Consider the following 14,759-nt stretch of genomic DNA (forward strand, 5'->3'; position numbering starts at 1 on the left):
ATGACACGCGTAAAGCTGAAATACTAAACACCTTTTTCCAAAGCTGTTTCACAGAGGAAGACCGCACTGCAGTTCCTTCTCTAAATCCACGCACAAACGAAAAAATGGCTGACATCGAAATAAGTGTCCAAGGAATAGAAAAGCAACTGGAATCACTCAATAGAGGAAAGTCCACTGGACCTGACGGGATACCAATTCGATTCTACACAGAGTACGCGAAAGAACTTGCCCCCCTTCTAACAGCCGTGTACCGCAAGTCTCTAGAGGAACGGAGGGTTCCAAATGATTGGAAAAGAGCACAGATAGTCCCAGTCTTCAAGAAGGGTCGTCGAGCAGATGCGCAAAACTATAGACCTATATCTCTTACGTCGATCTCTTGTAGAATTTTAGAACATGTTTTTTGCTCGCGTATCATGTCATTTCTGGAAACCCAGAATCTACTATGTAGGAATCAACATGGATTCCGGAAACAGCGATCGTGTGAGACCCAACTCGCCTTATTTGTTCATGAGACCCAGAAAATATTAGATACAGGCTCCCAGGTAGATGCTATTTTTCTTGACTTCCGGAAGGCGTTCGATACAGTTCCGCACTGTCGCCTGATAAACAAAGTAAGAGCCTACAGAATATCAGACCAGCTGTGTGGCTGGATTGAAGAGTTTTTAGCAAACAGAACACAGCATGTTGTTATCAATGGAGAGACGTCTACAGACGTTAAAGTAACCTCTGGCGTGCCACAGGGGAGTGTTATGGGACCATTGCTTTTCACAATATATATAAATGACTTAGTAGATAGTGTCGGAAGTTCCATGCGGCTTTTCGCGGATGATGCTGTAGTATACAGAGAAGTTGCTGCATTAGAAAATTGTAGCGAAATACAGGAAGATCTGCAGCGGATAGGCACTTGGTGCAGGGAGTGGCAACTGACCCTTAACATAGACAAATGTAATGTATTGCGAATACATAGAAAGAAGGATCCTTTATTGTATGATTATATGATAGCGGAACAAACACTGGTAGCAATTACTTCTGTAAAATATCTGGGAGTATGCGTATGGAACGATTTGAAGTGGAATGATCATATAAAATTAATTGTTGGTAAGGCGGGTACCAGGTTGAGATTCATTGGGAGAGTGCTTAGAAAATGTAGTCCATCAACAAAGGAGGTGGCTTACAAAACACTCGTTCGACCTATACTTGAGTATTGCTCATCAGTGTGGGATCCGTACCAGGTCGGGTTGACGGAGGAGATAGAGAAGATCCAAAGAAGAGCGGCGCGTTTCGTCACCGGGTTATTTGGTAACCGTGATAGCGTTACGGAGATGTTTAATAAAGTCAAGTGGCAGACTCTGCAAGAGAGGCGCTCTGCATCGCGGTGTAGCTTGCTCGCCAGGTTTCGAGAGGGTGCGTTTCTGGATGAGGTATCGAATATATTGCTTCCCCCTACTTATACTTCCCGAGGAGATCACGAATGTAAAATTAGAGAGATTAGAGCGCGCACGGAGGCTTTCAGACAGTCGTTCTTCCCGCGAACCATACGCGACTGGAACAGGAAAGGGAGGTAATGACAGTGGCACGTAAAGTGCCCTCCGCCACACACCGTTGGGTGGCTTGCGGAGTATCAATGTAGATGTAGATGTAGATGTAGAAAAAGGAGAAAAGGCCAATGGGTGCATTGGCAAAGAGCATTGCACAAAGAGGGTGAGGGGACGTGTATTGACAGGGCATGTAGGACAGAGGGGCGGAAACTGTTAAGCCTGAACCAGACCAGACGTTTGAGACTTTGGGATGCAAGGAATGTTACCTGGACAAGCTGGCAGAGGAGAGTTCTGTGCAGGTGCCCATGGCTGTACCCTTTACCTCCTGTACCCCTACTCATCACTGTTGATGCCAGTTCCCTATCACCAACAACTCTCTGGCCCATTGTCTTGCTACTGTTGAACACTACCTCTTGCTATGTCCTTCAGAGTCCAAGCCCACTATCTCATTCCTCGTACACAGTACTAGCTTTATCCTAACTCACAACTGTTTCTCCTTTGAAGGGAAGGTATACAAACAAATCCATGTTACATGTTACAGCCATTGGCACCTGCGTAGTACCCCCCTGCGCCAGCCATTAACAAATGTGATATGTATTTGTAAGCATTTCTCCATGCCAGAGTTTTGTTTATGACTAGCACCTGCTCATTTTGCTATAAAGTAAATCTGTTATCAAGCCAATGATTAGTCTGAACAGTGTAGTGCTTTACTAAGCATGGTCCTATTAGAGGTGATATGCCATTGCCTTTCATTAACTTGATTTCCCCTGTCAACCGTAGGGGGACCCACAGTTTAGTATGAACTGCAAACTGCAGTATGGATTGTTGCTTTTCACATTACCAAGTCGTTGCCAGAAGTGACAGAAAAATTCATTGGAGTGACTGGGGATTGAACCCTAGACTGTCAGATATAGAAAAGGTGTACAACTTTGCTTCCGCCATTTGCCGACAGGTGACGGCAACGGTAAGTAGCGGTCGAAAGAAACAGATCGCAGATGTCAGGCAGTTAGCTTGGACCTCAGTCAACATAACCTCATTCAAATATTAGTTGATTTGTGTCTGCATCATAAAGTTGTTCTTGATTGAAAATGTCAGTTTACGAGCCAAATTCTCATCATTTGTGGGAGGTGTTACTGTTTTGTTTCAGTATGAAGAAAACAGCGACAGCGGCTGAGTCTCATCAAATGCTCTCAAGTACATATGGTAAAGATGCTATTAGTGAAAGAACATGTTGTGAGTGGCTTCAACACTTCAAGAACAGTGATTTTAACGTCGTAGACTGGCTTAGTGGTGGAAGAGAGAATTTTTTGAAGATGCAGAATTGGAGACATTGCTGCGTGGAGACTCGCATCAGACTCAAGAAGAATTGGCACGATTGGTGGGAGTGACACAGCAAGTCATATCAAAACGTCTCAAGGCTATGGGCATGATTCAGAAAGAAGGAACTTGGGTCCTGTGTAAGCTGAAACCAAGAGACGTTGAACAGCGTTTGTGTGTTTGTGAACAGTTGCTTCAGTGGCAAAACCAGAAGGGATTTCTGCATCACACTGTGACCAGGGACGAAAAATGGGTTCATTACAATAACCCTAAAAGCAAAAAATCATGGGGATATCATGGCCATGCTTCCACGTCGACAACCAAACCGAATATTCATGACTCCAAGATCATGCATTTGATGGGACCAGATCGGCATTGTGTTCTATGAGGTGTTAAAACCCAGTGAAACAATCTCAGGTGCTCATTATTTAATGCAATTAATGTGTTTGAGCAGAGCATTAAAAGACAAATGGCCGCAATACAGCGAGAGACACGATAAAGTGTTTGACCCCACATTGCATAAGAGGTCAAAACGTACTTGGAAACATTAAAATGGGTAGTCCTACCCCACCCGCATTATTATCCAGACATTGCACCCTCTGTCTATCACCTGTTCAGATCAGTGGTGCATGGCCTGGCTGACCAACACTTCCGATCTCATGAAGAAGTCACAAATCGGATCGATTCGTGGATCGCTTCAAAAGATGAACAATTTTTTTGACACAAGATTCATACACTACCCCAAAAGATGAGAGAAAGTAGTGACCAGTGATGGAAAATACTTTGAATGATACATGTGTAACCAATTTGTTTCATAAAGCCTCAAATGTTGGGGAAAAAATGGTGGAAGCAGAGTTGCACACCTTGTAGCCTACAACTTACACACTGAGACACTGAGATTTATGTTTAAAGTCAGTTGACTCCTTTGTTTGATTAAAGTCTAAGTTTATTCTTTGGACTTCATGATAAATTTAGTGATTTGGGTTCAGTGATAATTTTAGTGAATATCTTGTGAACTATAAAAGGGAGGATGAAGGATCAATAGCTTTTTCTGTCTTATCTGACCCTTTTATTGTGAAATAGAAATATTACAGCTTTGTCCAAGTTTTGGGGAACTGTTCCTTGCCCAAAAATATTATAAAATATTTTCCTAATTGCATTGTACTGCACCAGCCTTGACCAACACTCACAGGAGTTCTTCCTTTCTTCATACCTCAAAAGACTTTGTACACCTCAAGTGGCATTACTCATGGAAATTTATTATTTTCATTACCACTTCTCTGTTTTTAATATTCATATTTATTTACAACACCAAATGAAAACCAATTCTGTGTAATCGAACAGTCCACAGATGTACTGCCGAGCCATTGTGTCAAATATGCACAATATTTTGGCAGTCAGACATTTCGCCATTAATTGATGAACTGAGCTCCTTAGGGCACACAGATGACATATATCTCCTCCTACAGCAAACTGTTCCCTCTATGATCTGCCCATGAGGATGTGCATCGGGAGTCACAGAGACACTTACGTCGGTGTCTGTGGTAGTGTTGATGTAGTAGCTTGGTTGCCCTGGTCACCAGATCATTATGTTTGGTGAGCATCTTCTTAATTAGACTCAAGTACTAGTTCCCAAGCCTTACTGGGATTATAGCCACAGTCGCCATTGATAAGATTGTGTTTGGTTCGAATTTCAATGGCTTCTTTAATGGGACTGTCACAGTATCCGGAAGTCTGCACTAAATTCCAGATAAGTTCATATTTCACAGCATGATTCTCTGGCAGGCAGTGCTCGGTGACAGCCAACTTTTTAGATTACATTAGTGGAGTGTGCTGTTGGTGTTCTCGGCATTGATCTTTGACGATGTGCATTGCTTGTCCAGTATATGTCTCGCCACATTGTCATGGAATTTGATATACCCCAGCCTTCATCTTTGACACACCCTAGTAATGCCTGCGTTTTATTGGTTGGGCAAAAGACAGTTCTTATCCAGTGCTTTTTCAGTAAGCGCCTAATTTTTTCCAGATAGCATGTCAGTGTGCAGTATAAAGGCTGTACTTATCTCTTCCTCTATGATTTCTTCTGTTTAGGGATGTGGTAAAGAGTGCACCTGATCTGCCATTTTAGTATTAGTTTTTTCAGCACACGGTTCTGTGGTGTTCAAATTCCTGAGGCAGACACCTAGCATATGAGATGGTGTGTACTCTGTGTACTAGTGTTTTCAATACCCTATTCCTTGGCACAGAGTGGTAGCAACTATCTGCATGCAAATACAGGTTAGTTTGTGCTTTATTTCAATACATACCATGGCCCAGAGTGCCATCAGCTCTTCTCCTGGCCATAATGTCAAGGAATGACAGTCTTCCTGCTGACAAAGGCAATGATACTGTTGTTTTCTCCCACAAGGACTACACAGATGCAGAACTTGTTAAATGATGATTCCTACAGGAAGATCAGTGCTGATCCCACCAAGTAAGTGGAGGACAAGACCAGGGCACCTCTCAAGGAATTGGAAGTACCAGAGAGGGTCATCAAGAAACTGATATCGTAGTGAGCTTTGACATTGTTTCATTATTCCCAGGGTTCCTCTCGCCATAAATTTGGCAAGAAAATCACTGACATTTTCAGGCTTGTCCTAACCTCCTAGTATTTTCTGTTTAATGGAGAAAACTATGAGTGAATGGAGGGAGTCGCAAAGTGCAGCCAACTCTCACCAGGGATTATGAATTTGTATATGATTCACTTTGAAAAAGAGGCCGTGAAGGCATCCAAATGGAAATCCACCTGCTTTTTCTATTGTGTGGGTGATGTGTTCACCATCTGGCCCCATGGAAGGACAAACTGCTTGACTTCCCAACATCAAATTTGCTATGGAGACTGAAGAATAAGATGCACACTGACCTGTATTTGCATGCAGATAGCTGCCACCACCCTCCACAGAGCAATAGGGTACTAAAAACACTAGTTTACAGGACAGACATCATTTCAGATGCAGAGAATCTGCCCCAGGAACTGGAATACCTCAGAACTGTGTTCTGAAAAAAAAAAAAACCAGATACTCAGAATGAAGGCACATTTAGCATATTCTTTGCCCCGCCACTAAAGTACAACTGCTTGAGATGGAAGAAATCATGAAGGAAGAGGTAGCCACAGTTTTTACACTGCAAACTGGTGTGCTTTCAGCAAAGGAGGGCACTTTCTGAAGAAGCACCGCATAAGAACTATCTTTTGCCCCCACAAAAAGACACAGGCATTACTGGTGAGTGTCAAAGATGACCTCAGTTTGCAAAAGGATGGAGTACATCAGATTCCATGCAAATGTGGCAAGACATATATTGGACAAACAATGTACACTGTCAAAGATAAATTCCAAGTATACCAGTGGCACACTCCACTAACTTAAACTAACAGATCGGTGGTCACAGAACAGTGTTTATCAGAGAATCATGTGACGGAATATGAATGTGCCTGGATTTTAGTAGAGATTTCCAAATATTGGGACAGTGTCATTAGAGAAGACACTAAAATTTGCACCAGAGATGATCTTTTCAAGTGGAACTGCAGCAACAATCTCAGCAAAACTTGGGAACCAGCAATGCGTCTAGCAAGAAGATTCTCACCAAACATGATAATCTGGCGACTAGGTGGACTGAGCAACTACATTGACATTACCACATATGCCAATACAAGCATATTCTTGGCTGCCAACATGCACCCTCATGGGCAGACCTTGGAGGGAACATCTTACAGGGGGTGGGGTGGAGGAAGGGGGTGGGGCGGTGGGTGAGGAAATAAGACAGCTGCATGCCCTGAGAAGCTCAGTTTGTCTATTCACTTGACAATGGGGACATATTTGATCGCTGTAATATTGTGCCTGTTTGACATTAAGGTCTGGCAGTACTCTGATGGGCTGTTTGATCAATGAATACACCAGGAGAAACTGAAGAATCAGTTCTATATTCTTTTAAAATGATTATGAAACAAAACTGTTGCAAGACATAAAATTCTTTGTTGAGTGTCCCAGAGATTCTGTGTTGTTCTTTGTGATGGATTGGCACCTGTATCTTCATTTTATTGAGAAGGTAGTAATAGCATGTCCCTCAGTACAGTTTTTTTGTCTACATGTGGTCCAAATTCAGTGCACTCAAATTTGAAGCAATGTGTTATGACAATATTCAATATTATTTGATTTTTATTCATTAATGACTAAAGACATGTATTGAATATGAGTGTGGTACACTCAGATATTGAATCTTTAGCAACTTAAACATTTTTTTCAAAATTGATAATCATAATTATTATGTCTTGTGATACCTTTGAAATCTTTGTGTAGGAACAAGCAGTGGCCATAGAAACAAAGAAAAAAGATAAGAAGAAGGGCATGTTTAGCTTCCTGACAAAGTTCACTGACAAAACAAAGAGCAACAAAGGCTCCATTGAATTTTCTCTGGCTAATTTATTTAAATGCATGTGCTGCACATATCCAAAACCTTCTGAAGAAGCAGAACGTCTACTAATGATTTCTGGAAGTTTAGAAGCGATTGGAAAGAGACTGGAGACCCTCGAACGGTGAGACCTGTTTTATGAACATTAGAAAAGTCAAGTAATGTGATAGTATCATGAAACAGTGTACTTATGCAGCACTAACTATTAACTGTCAATAATGGTTGTCTGTTTAATTTATGTTAATCAAGGGCTTTTACTATTACTTTTTTCCCAATAGATTCATAATAATATCATTGCTTAAAAATTCATAATTCGCACTTACGTGTCCACCCAAAGAAAATAATTATTTAGTATGTGGTTTAAGAATGCAGATTTATTTAATTAAAAACACCATTCACTCTAACACTAAAACTAGTTTGCAATTTCTTAAATCAGAATATGGAACTCCACTCAAAACATTACACGGTGGTGAATAATTTTTTTCCAAATTGTCTGATCAATCATGTTAATTATTGTGACTCTTCAAGCTTTCCCAGCAGATATGGTGGAATAAACTTCACAGGTTTGACACTGGATGACATTCAAATTTGCACAATGTCATCCAGTGGAAATTTAGTTATTATTAACTTTACTGGACACATTGGATCCTGAGTTGTTCCACATCCAGTTCTTCTTTGAAGGTTGTATTGTTCAGTTCTGGTGATCTGCCCAGTACCATTTCATTCTTTCTGATTGTAATTTTTGCAACTCGTCTGAAATCTCTGTAGACCTCCTATGCATCATTTCTGCTGAAAATGTTTTTTTCTTAAGAAGAATACTAATTTTATCATTGTCCTCTGTATCTGTTTTCTGGAGTTTAACTGCTTTAAGATCTTGCTGAATGTTTGGATCCATTGCCCTCCTGTCTTCTTTCTAAGATTCCTCATCACAAGTTGTTGTAAAATCCTGTTTCTTTTTGTTCACTATAAGTGAAAGAAAGAATACTCTTTTCTTATTCATCATGCTGGTGACTGGGTCAGTCTCCTGATAGACAGATTCAGTGGGGAGACTCCTTTGAGCTTCTGTTTTTATTTGTGTAAGTTCTGATGATTCTTCTTTTAGTTTTGAAGGGCTGAGCAGTTCCTCTTTCATTTTTAATGTGGAACAAAGTTTCCCGAGCATAAGTGCCTCCCAGAAGAGTTATGGTTTTGTATTGTTGGAACTTAGTGTCTATTGAGAAGCATTTCTTATTATATGTTGACCAACTAGAAAGTGAGCCTTTATCATTTTGTTGGTTCTATTTATCCCCATTTGTTTCTCACTTAAGTTACACTTCATAATTCGGCTATGGTGTTTAAACAGTAGAACTATATAAATTTTTTAATTGCGTATGAAGGCTTTTTCTTATACACAGGAATTTCATGGGCATGTTCTCAGTTTTCTGAAAGGATACTTGTTATTCTGTTTTTAATTGATTATGAAGGCTTTTTCTTATACACAGGAATTTCATGGGCATGATCTCAGTTTTCTGAAAGGATACTTGTTATTCTGTTTTTAAGTTGATTTTGTGAGACTGGAGATCTGAGTATGATCTACTTTGATGTCATAAGTTAAGAGAGCTAAATGATCAGCAAGCTGCAGACAGTTTGTTCTCATTGAGGGTTTTGCTCCAATTTTGATTTTAGGCAGATTTTCTTTGTGTCAAAACCTCTTGACGTAGTTGATGGCAACATTGAAAAGCGGTGGAGACAATCCATTGCCTTATCTAAGACTTTTTATTGTGAAAACATTTGAAATTGTATCCCTAACTTTACCTTGGAATTTGTCTTGGTTAAAGCTAGTTTTACGGTTTTTGTTAATTTGAGATGAAGACTGTATATTTTGAGGATTTTTAAAATTGTGAATCTGTGAATATTATCAAATGCTTTTTTGAAGTATGTGAATGAAATAAGGAGTTGTTTAGTTCTGTATGTCCAATGACCTTGCCACAGTGGAAACATTGGTTCAAGATCACTGAAGTTAAGCACTGTTGAGCTTGGCTAGCACTCAAATAGGTGGCCATCCTGTCTGCTAATCTCTGTTGGCAGACAACAGCAAGGAGAGTGGTGTGCCGTCCATGTGACCTTCCATATCTGCATCCAGTGATAGGCTGAGAATGAAATGGCAGTCAGTCTGTACCATTGTGTCTTACGAGGCACGTTTGGACATAGTTTATTTCTGTATTTGTAACATTCTATTACTAGTTTCAGACTGAAAATTTGGCCTGGGCAGCTGCTGTGTGGATGAAATTTTCCTAGTATTCTCCAAATTGTGCTTCCAGAGTGTTGTTGATCTCGTTGTAAATTGTACAGGAGAAAATATTGTTTGTAAAGTCTGGAAGTCCCTGTAATTATCTATGTTGGTTTTATCACCTTTTTTATGTAATGGGGAGATTATTTCTGTGGTCCAATGCTCTGTAATTTTCTTTACAACCCATGTTTTGACCAGCTTTGGTGGAGATATATGACTGCACGTTTTCCTTGTTTTTCCAGATTTCTGCACAGATTAGGTATTTGCCAAGAGCCTTGTAATATTTTAGTTTTCTGATTGTGAGTTTTATCTCATTGCTGTTGAGTATCTATTAGACCATGGGTGGTTAAAATGAATTTGTCCATATTTGTCCATATTTCTGTTTGGTCATCACAATTTAAAAATTTGTTGAATGTCTCTGTAAGGATCTCTTCTTTTCTTACTATGTGGCAACTTTCCTGATTTAACTCTCAGCTTTAATTTTTTTAGGGTGATTCATATTTTTAAGATATTTGCCAAATTTTTTTTAAATAATGTGGCAATTGCTTTTTTTTTTAAAAAAAAAAAGTTACATCTATTATTTCTAGTTTTTTTAAGGATTTTTGCTTTGTTCATCTAATGATTTTATGAGTTGGACTTCCTGTGTTTTATTAGCTGTAAATTAATTTTTTCTTGAAGTTTGGACTTGATGGTTAGTTCATGCAAGCGTGGTGTCTTGTCTGTACCACCTGGCTGCATTCGTTCCACCAATCATGTTTCTCCCTGAGATTGGAGCTAATTCTTCTGCTGTCAACTATAATTTGATGATCAATTCTTGTAGTGATTTGATGTTGATAGACTCTTTCCAGATTTCGTGTAGGACATGTTTCATTCATTTGGTTTGGAAGAATTTTCTCCAATTTTTATTTGGAAGTTCATTCTTTACCCTAGGAGTTAATTTTATTTTGATCTTTACAGTGTAGTAGTCAAACTGCATGTATGTTATCTTTGGGACTTCAAGCTTGTAGATTTCATGATGGTACAATTTATACAGGGAGACATGATCTAGCTGCCATTCACATTTTATGAATGCATAATGTTTCCAAGTTTTTTTTATTTGATTTTGTTATAAGTTTGTGGTTCCTGCAAATTTCAGTTTGACCAGTCTTGTTTGTTCATTTATGAGCTAGTCATTTTCCATTAACATCTTGGCCTCTTGTTACTTGTTCCAGTTGTGCATTTAAATACAGTTAATAATAATAATGACAATAGTAATAGTAATAATAATAATAATAATAATAATAATAATAATAATAATAATACTTTATTCAATATAAAATGATTCATTGCATATATGCAAAAATGTGAAGATTTAATTTTTCTCTTATGAATTAGCCAGTTGTAATTGAAACTAGCTTACTCCCCTTTTGCAATATTATCTCAGTTCATCAGTCAGTCTGCTAGTAACATGACATCAATTACAATGACAGTTCTTTATTGTTCAGCTCTCATCAGCACAAATTCACACCAAAAATAGCAGTTGCACCACAAAGTTTCTGACAATATTTGTTTCTGACAGCCCATACCATGTTCACATCACAAATCTTTCTCTCTCTGCCAGAAATGGAAGACTGACAGTACTTAAATGCTGAAGGCATCTGGAGCCAAAGACATATTTATAACTTTTTGACTACAAGGATATTAGAAAACAATACAGGTAACACGTCTTACGGCAATATGAGGAACAGGTCATACAATTGTCATTTTAAGAACCTGAACACCACTTTGTATGTAAACTCTATATTCTTTGATTGTATAAGGCATGTTATGTGATACTAAAATTGAACTGAATTATTAAGAACACTGAACAAAACACACTATTACATGCCAAGTGATGGAATAAGAGTGAACAAACTGCAATGGCGGCACACATTTGAAAAAAGTCAAAGATTTTGGTAGTTCAAAGATAGCATGTTGTGTCAACAATTGATTCTGGTGCTCGAAGACCGCCACGAACCCCACTCCTCCCTAGTGGGGAACACGGAGAGAGGTGGTGATGTAGGTTGGTGTGGCACTTGGTCTGTGATTGTAGATACCGTTGATGATGAAATCGTGTTGCCACGTTGGTGGGCAGAGCAAGTGCTGAACCAGGAAACTGGGATCAGGCAGTCCAACGATGTGGGGGCATGGAGCGCCATGAGTGGCATGCAAATAGTGAGGGGGCCATTGTTGTCAATTGAGGCAGTGTTGGCTGTCTCCTCTTGTCTGGAGGGATCACAAACGCTCAGAGGAGCATGATGTGTGAAGCTATTCACATGGGTACTAGAAGAAATCTGCTAAATTTCGATTACATGGTAAGTCACTCAAATCTTAAGGCTGTAAATTCAACTACATACTTAGGGATTACAATTACAAATAACCTAAATTGGAATGATCACATAGATAATGTTGTGGGTAGAGCAAACCAAAGACTGTGATTCATTGGCGGAACACTTAGAAGGTGCAACAGGACTACTAAAGAGGTTGCTTACACCATGCTTGTATGCTCTATTCTGGAGTATTGCTGTGCGGTGTGGGATCCACAATGGTTGGGACTAACAGCTGACATCGAAAAAGTTCAAAGAAGGGCAGCTCGTTTTGTATTATCATCAAATAGAAGAGATAATGCCACGGACATGATATGTGAATCGGAGTGCCAATCATTAAAACAATGGTGTTTTTTGTTGTGATGGGATCTTCACGTGAAATTTCAATCACCAGTTTTCTCCTCTGATTGCAAAACATTCTGTTGGCATCCACCTACGTAGGGAGGAATGATCATCATGATGAAATAAGAGAAATCAGGGTTTGCTCAGAAAAATTTAAGTGCTTGTTTTTGCTGCGCACCATTCGAGAGTGGAACGGTAGAGAGACAGCATGAAGATGGTTCATTGAACCCTCTGCCAGGCACTTTATTGTGAATAGCAGAGTAATCACGTAGATGTAGATGTAGATGTAGATGTAGACATAGACGTGGGCGATTGAATCGTCCAGTTTGGGTGGAGGAGCATGCAGGACGGACAGTGTGTCGACGCGTAGCTGCAAAGAGAGATCCTTGATGGGAAAGGATGACATGTCAACGTGAAAGATGGCAATGTAGGTGTCATCAAATGGCATTGGCTGCTCAGTGGAATCACTGTGGTGGGGGCAAGGTGAGGGTAATCCTTCATATGCAACCTCTGAACTGGGTGCAATACATGAAGCACTATTGTCACATGCAGTACTGGAGCTGGAAGGAGAGCTCGGCCCATTAGGAGCATTGGGAGTGAGGGTCACATGAAATACGGGGTGGGGTGGAGTTGTCCTCCAAATCTGCATCTTCGTTGAGCCACTAAGCAGGTTCGAGATGCAAGACGGACGCTGTTTCTCTTTTACCATGGAGCAGAATGCCAAAGTTCTGCAGTGAGTGGCGCAACACTTTATGTGGGCTCAAGTACAGTGGGGGGGGGGGGGGGACAGCACAGGTTGCATTGTGTCATCACGCAACAATACATAGTCACAAATGTGTAGGTCTTTGTGGAGTAAAATGTGAGAGCCCGTGTGTGCCCTTGCTGGCGCAGGGCTTATCTACACAGCAAAGTGTAAGACGCGTTCTACTAGAGTCAGAAGTTTGGACTGCACATGCGTGTTAGAGTCCTTGATGAATTACGCCTGAAGGACGAGAGGTACCCTGTACAATAAATCTGCTAGGGAGATTTCTAAATCCTCTTTGTAGGCCATACAGATGCCAAGGAGGATCCAGGGGAGAGTGTCTGACCAAGACGTGTCATGGCACATCATTGCGCCTTTTAAAGTACAGTGCCAGTGCTCAGCCAGCTCGTTGCTCTGCAGGTGATAGGCTGTTGTGCATAATTTTTTTGCACTACATCGGTCATACAGCTTGGAAAAAAGAACAACCTCAAATTGTGATCTCTGGTCCATTGTGACTGAAGACAGGCAGCTGAACCACTTGGTCCGGGAGGCTATAAAGGGTCATGCGACAGAGTCGGCTGTTATATCCTTGATCAGAATGGTCTCGCCCCACCAACTAACGTGGTCAATGATGGACAGGATGTAGCAAAAACCCTTTGAATGGGAAGGAATGTCAAACGAGCCCAAGAGTGGGTATGCATGGCAGTCAGCCTTGGAGTGTTGGCAGGGTACACATGAACGGGACCAGTTTTTGCAGTCTGGCCAGCCCCTGTCTGCACAAAAGACTCCATTATTAGGCACCATGTGCCTAATAACAAAGCACTTCATTATTCAGCATGTGGTGGCCCAAATACTAGGATGTGTGAGGTCATGGGCAGCAGCAAATATCTTATGGCACAAGACAGCCAGAACCTTGGGGTGGGCTGTGCCTGTGGAAATGTCACAGAGGACAAGTAGGGAAGAACCTGCAATTTGGTGGGGCTCAATTGAGAGCAAGGTAGACTCACTGTGTAGTAACTGCTGTATGTCATCGTCTGTCTTTTGCAGGATCACTAGTTCATCAAAGTCCAAAGAGAATAAGATCATACCAATTCATAACATGTTGTCGGCGACAATGTTGCCCACCCCATTGGTGGTGAATTGACATATTAAGTCCATGTGTCAGAAGCATCAAGGAGGAAGGTCATCTGTTGGGTTAGACACTGCATCGGCCAGCAGCTTGTGGTCGGTATATATAGTCACCGATCTACCCTCGATGAACTGCTTCATAAACGAAAAAACAGTCTCATTTGAAAGTGACCTGTTTACACTGTGAGGCAGACAACTTTCATGAGAAGAAACAAAGTGGTTGCGCAGAACCCTCGATGTGCTGAAGGAGCACAGTGCCAGTGGTTGCATCACTCGTGTCTGCCATGATCGATATTGGAGCTTTGGAGAACGTGTGCATGGAGTGACAGCATTCGCTAGTGCAGTTTTTAACTTGATGAACGCTCGTTGCATGTCGTCACACCGCAGAACCTTGCGAAGTCCGGAAGTATTCTTTCCTGCAAGTGTATCAGTCAAGAGTGCTTGCAGGGATACAGCACACAGGATGTGTCATCAAAAATAGTTTATCATGCCTAGGAAACAGCATAGGTCACAGTAAGTCTCAAGCAGAGGAAGGTCACAGAAAAAGGCAACTCATTCCAACATGGGGTGGATCTCTCCTGCAGAGACAGTATAGCCTGGAAATGTCACACTAGCAGCTCGCAGCTGCTATT

General features: G+C 40.8%; 1 protein-coding gene across 1 annotated transcript in view; it reads left to right on the forward strand.

Moving 5' to 3' along the window:
* The window catches only part of LOC126485065 (chitin synthase chs-2-like), a 271,806-nt gene that overhangs the window by 181,761 nt on the left and 75,286 nt on the right, over positions 1–14,759 (forward strand). The window contains exon 16 of the mRNA XM_050108667.1: positions 7,190–7,425. Coding sequence (XP_049964624.1) covers positions 7,190–7,425 — 236 coding nt within the window. The remainder of the gene's footprint in view (positions 1–7,189; positions 7,426–14,759) is intronic.

The sequence above is a fragment of the Schistocerca serialis genome, chromosome 6 (assembly GCF_023864345.2).
Source record: "Schistocerca serialis cubense isolate TAMUIC-IGC-003099 chromosome 6, iqSchSeri2.2, whole genome shotgun sequence".
Classification (NCBI taxonomy): Eukaryota; Metazoa; Arthropoda; class Insecta; order Orthoptera; family Acrididae; genus Schistocerca; species Schistocerca serialis.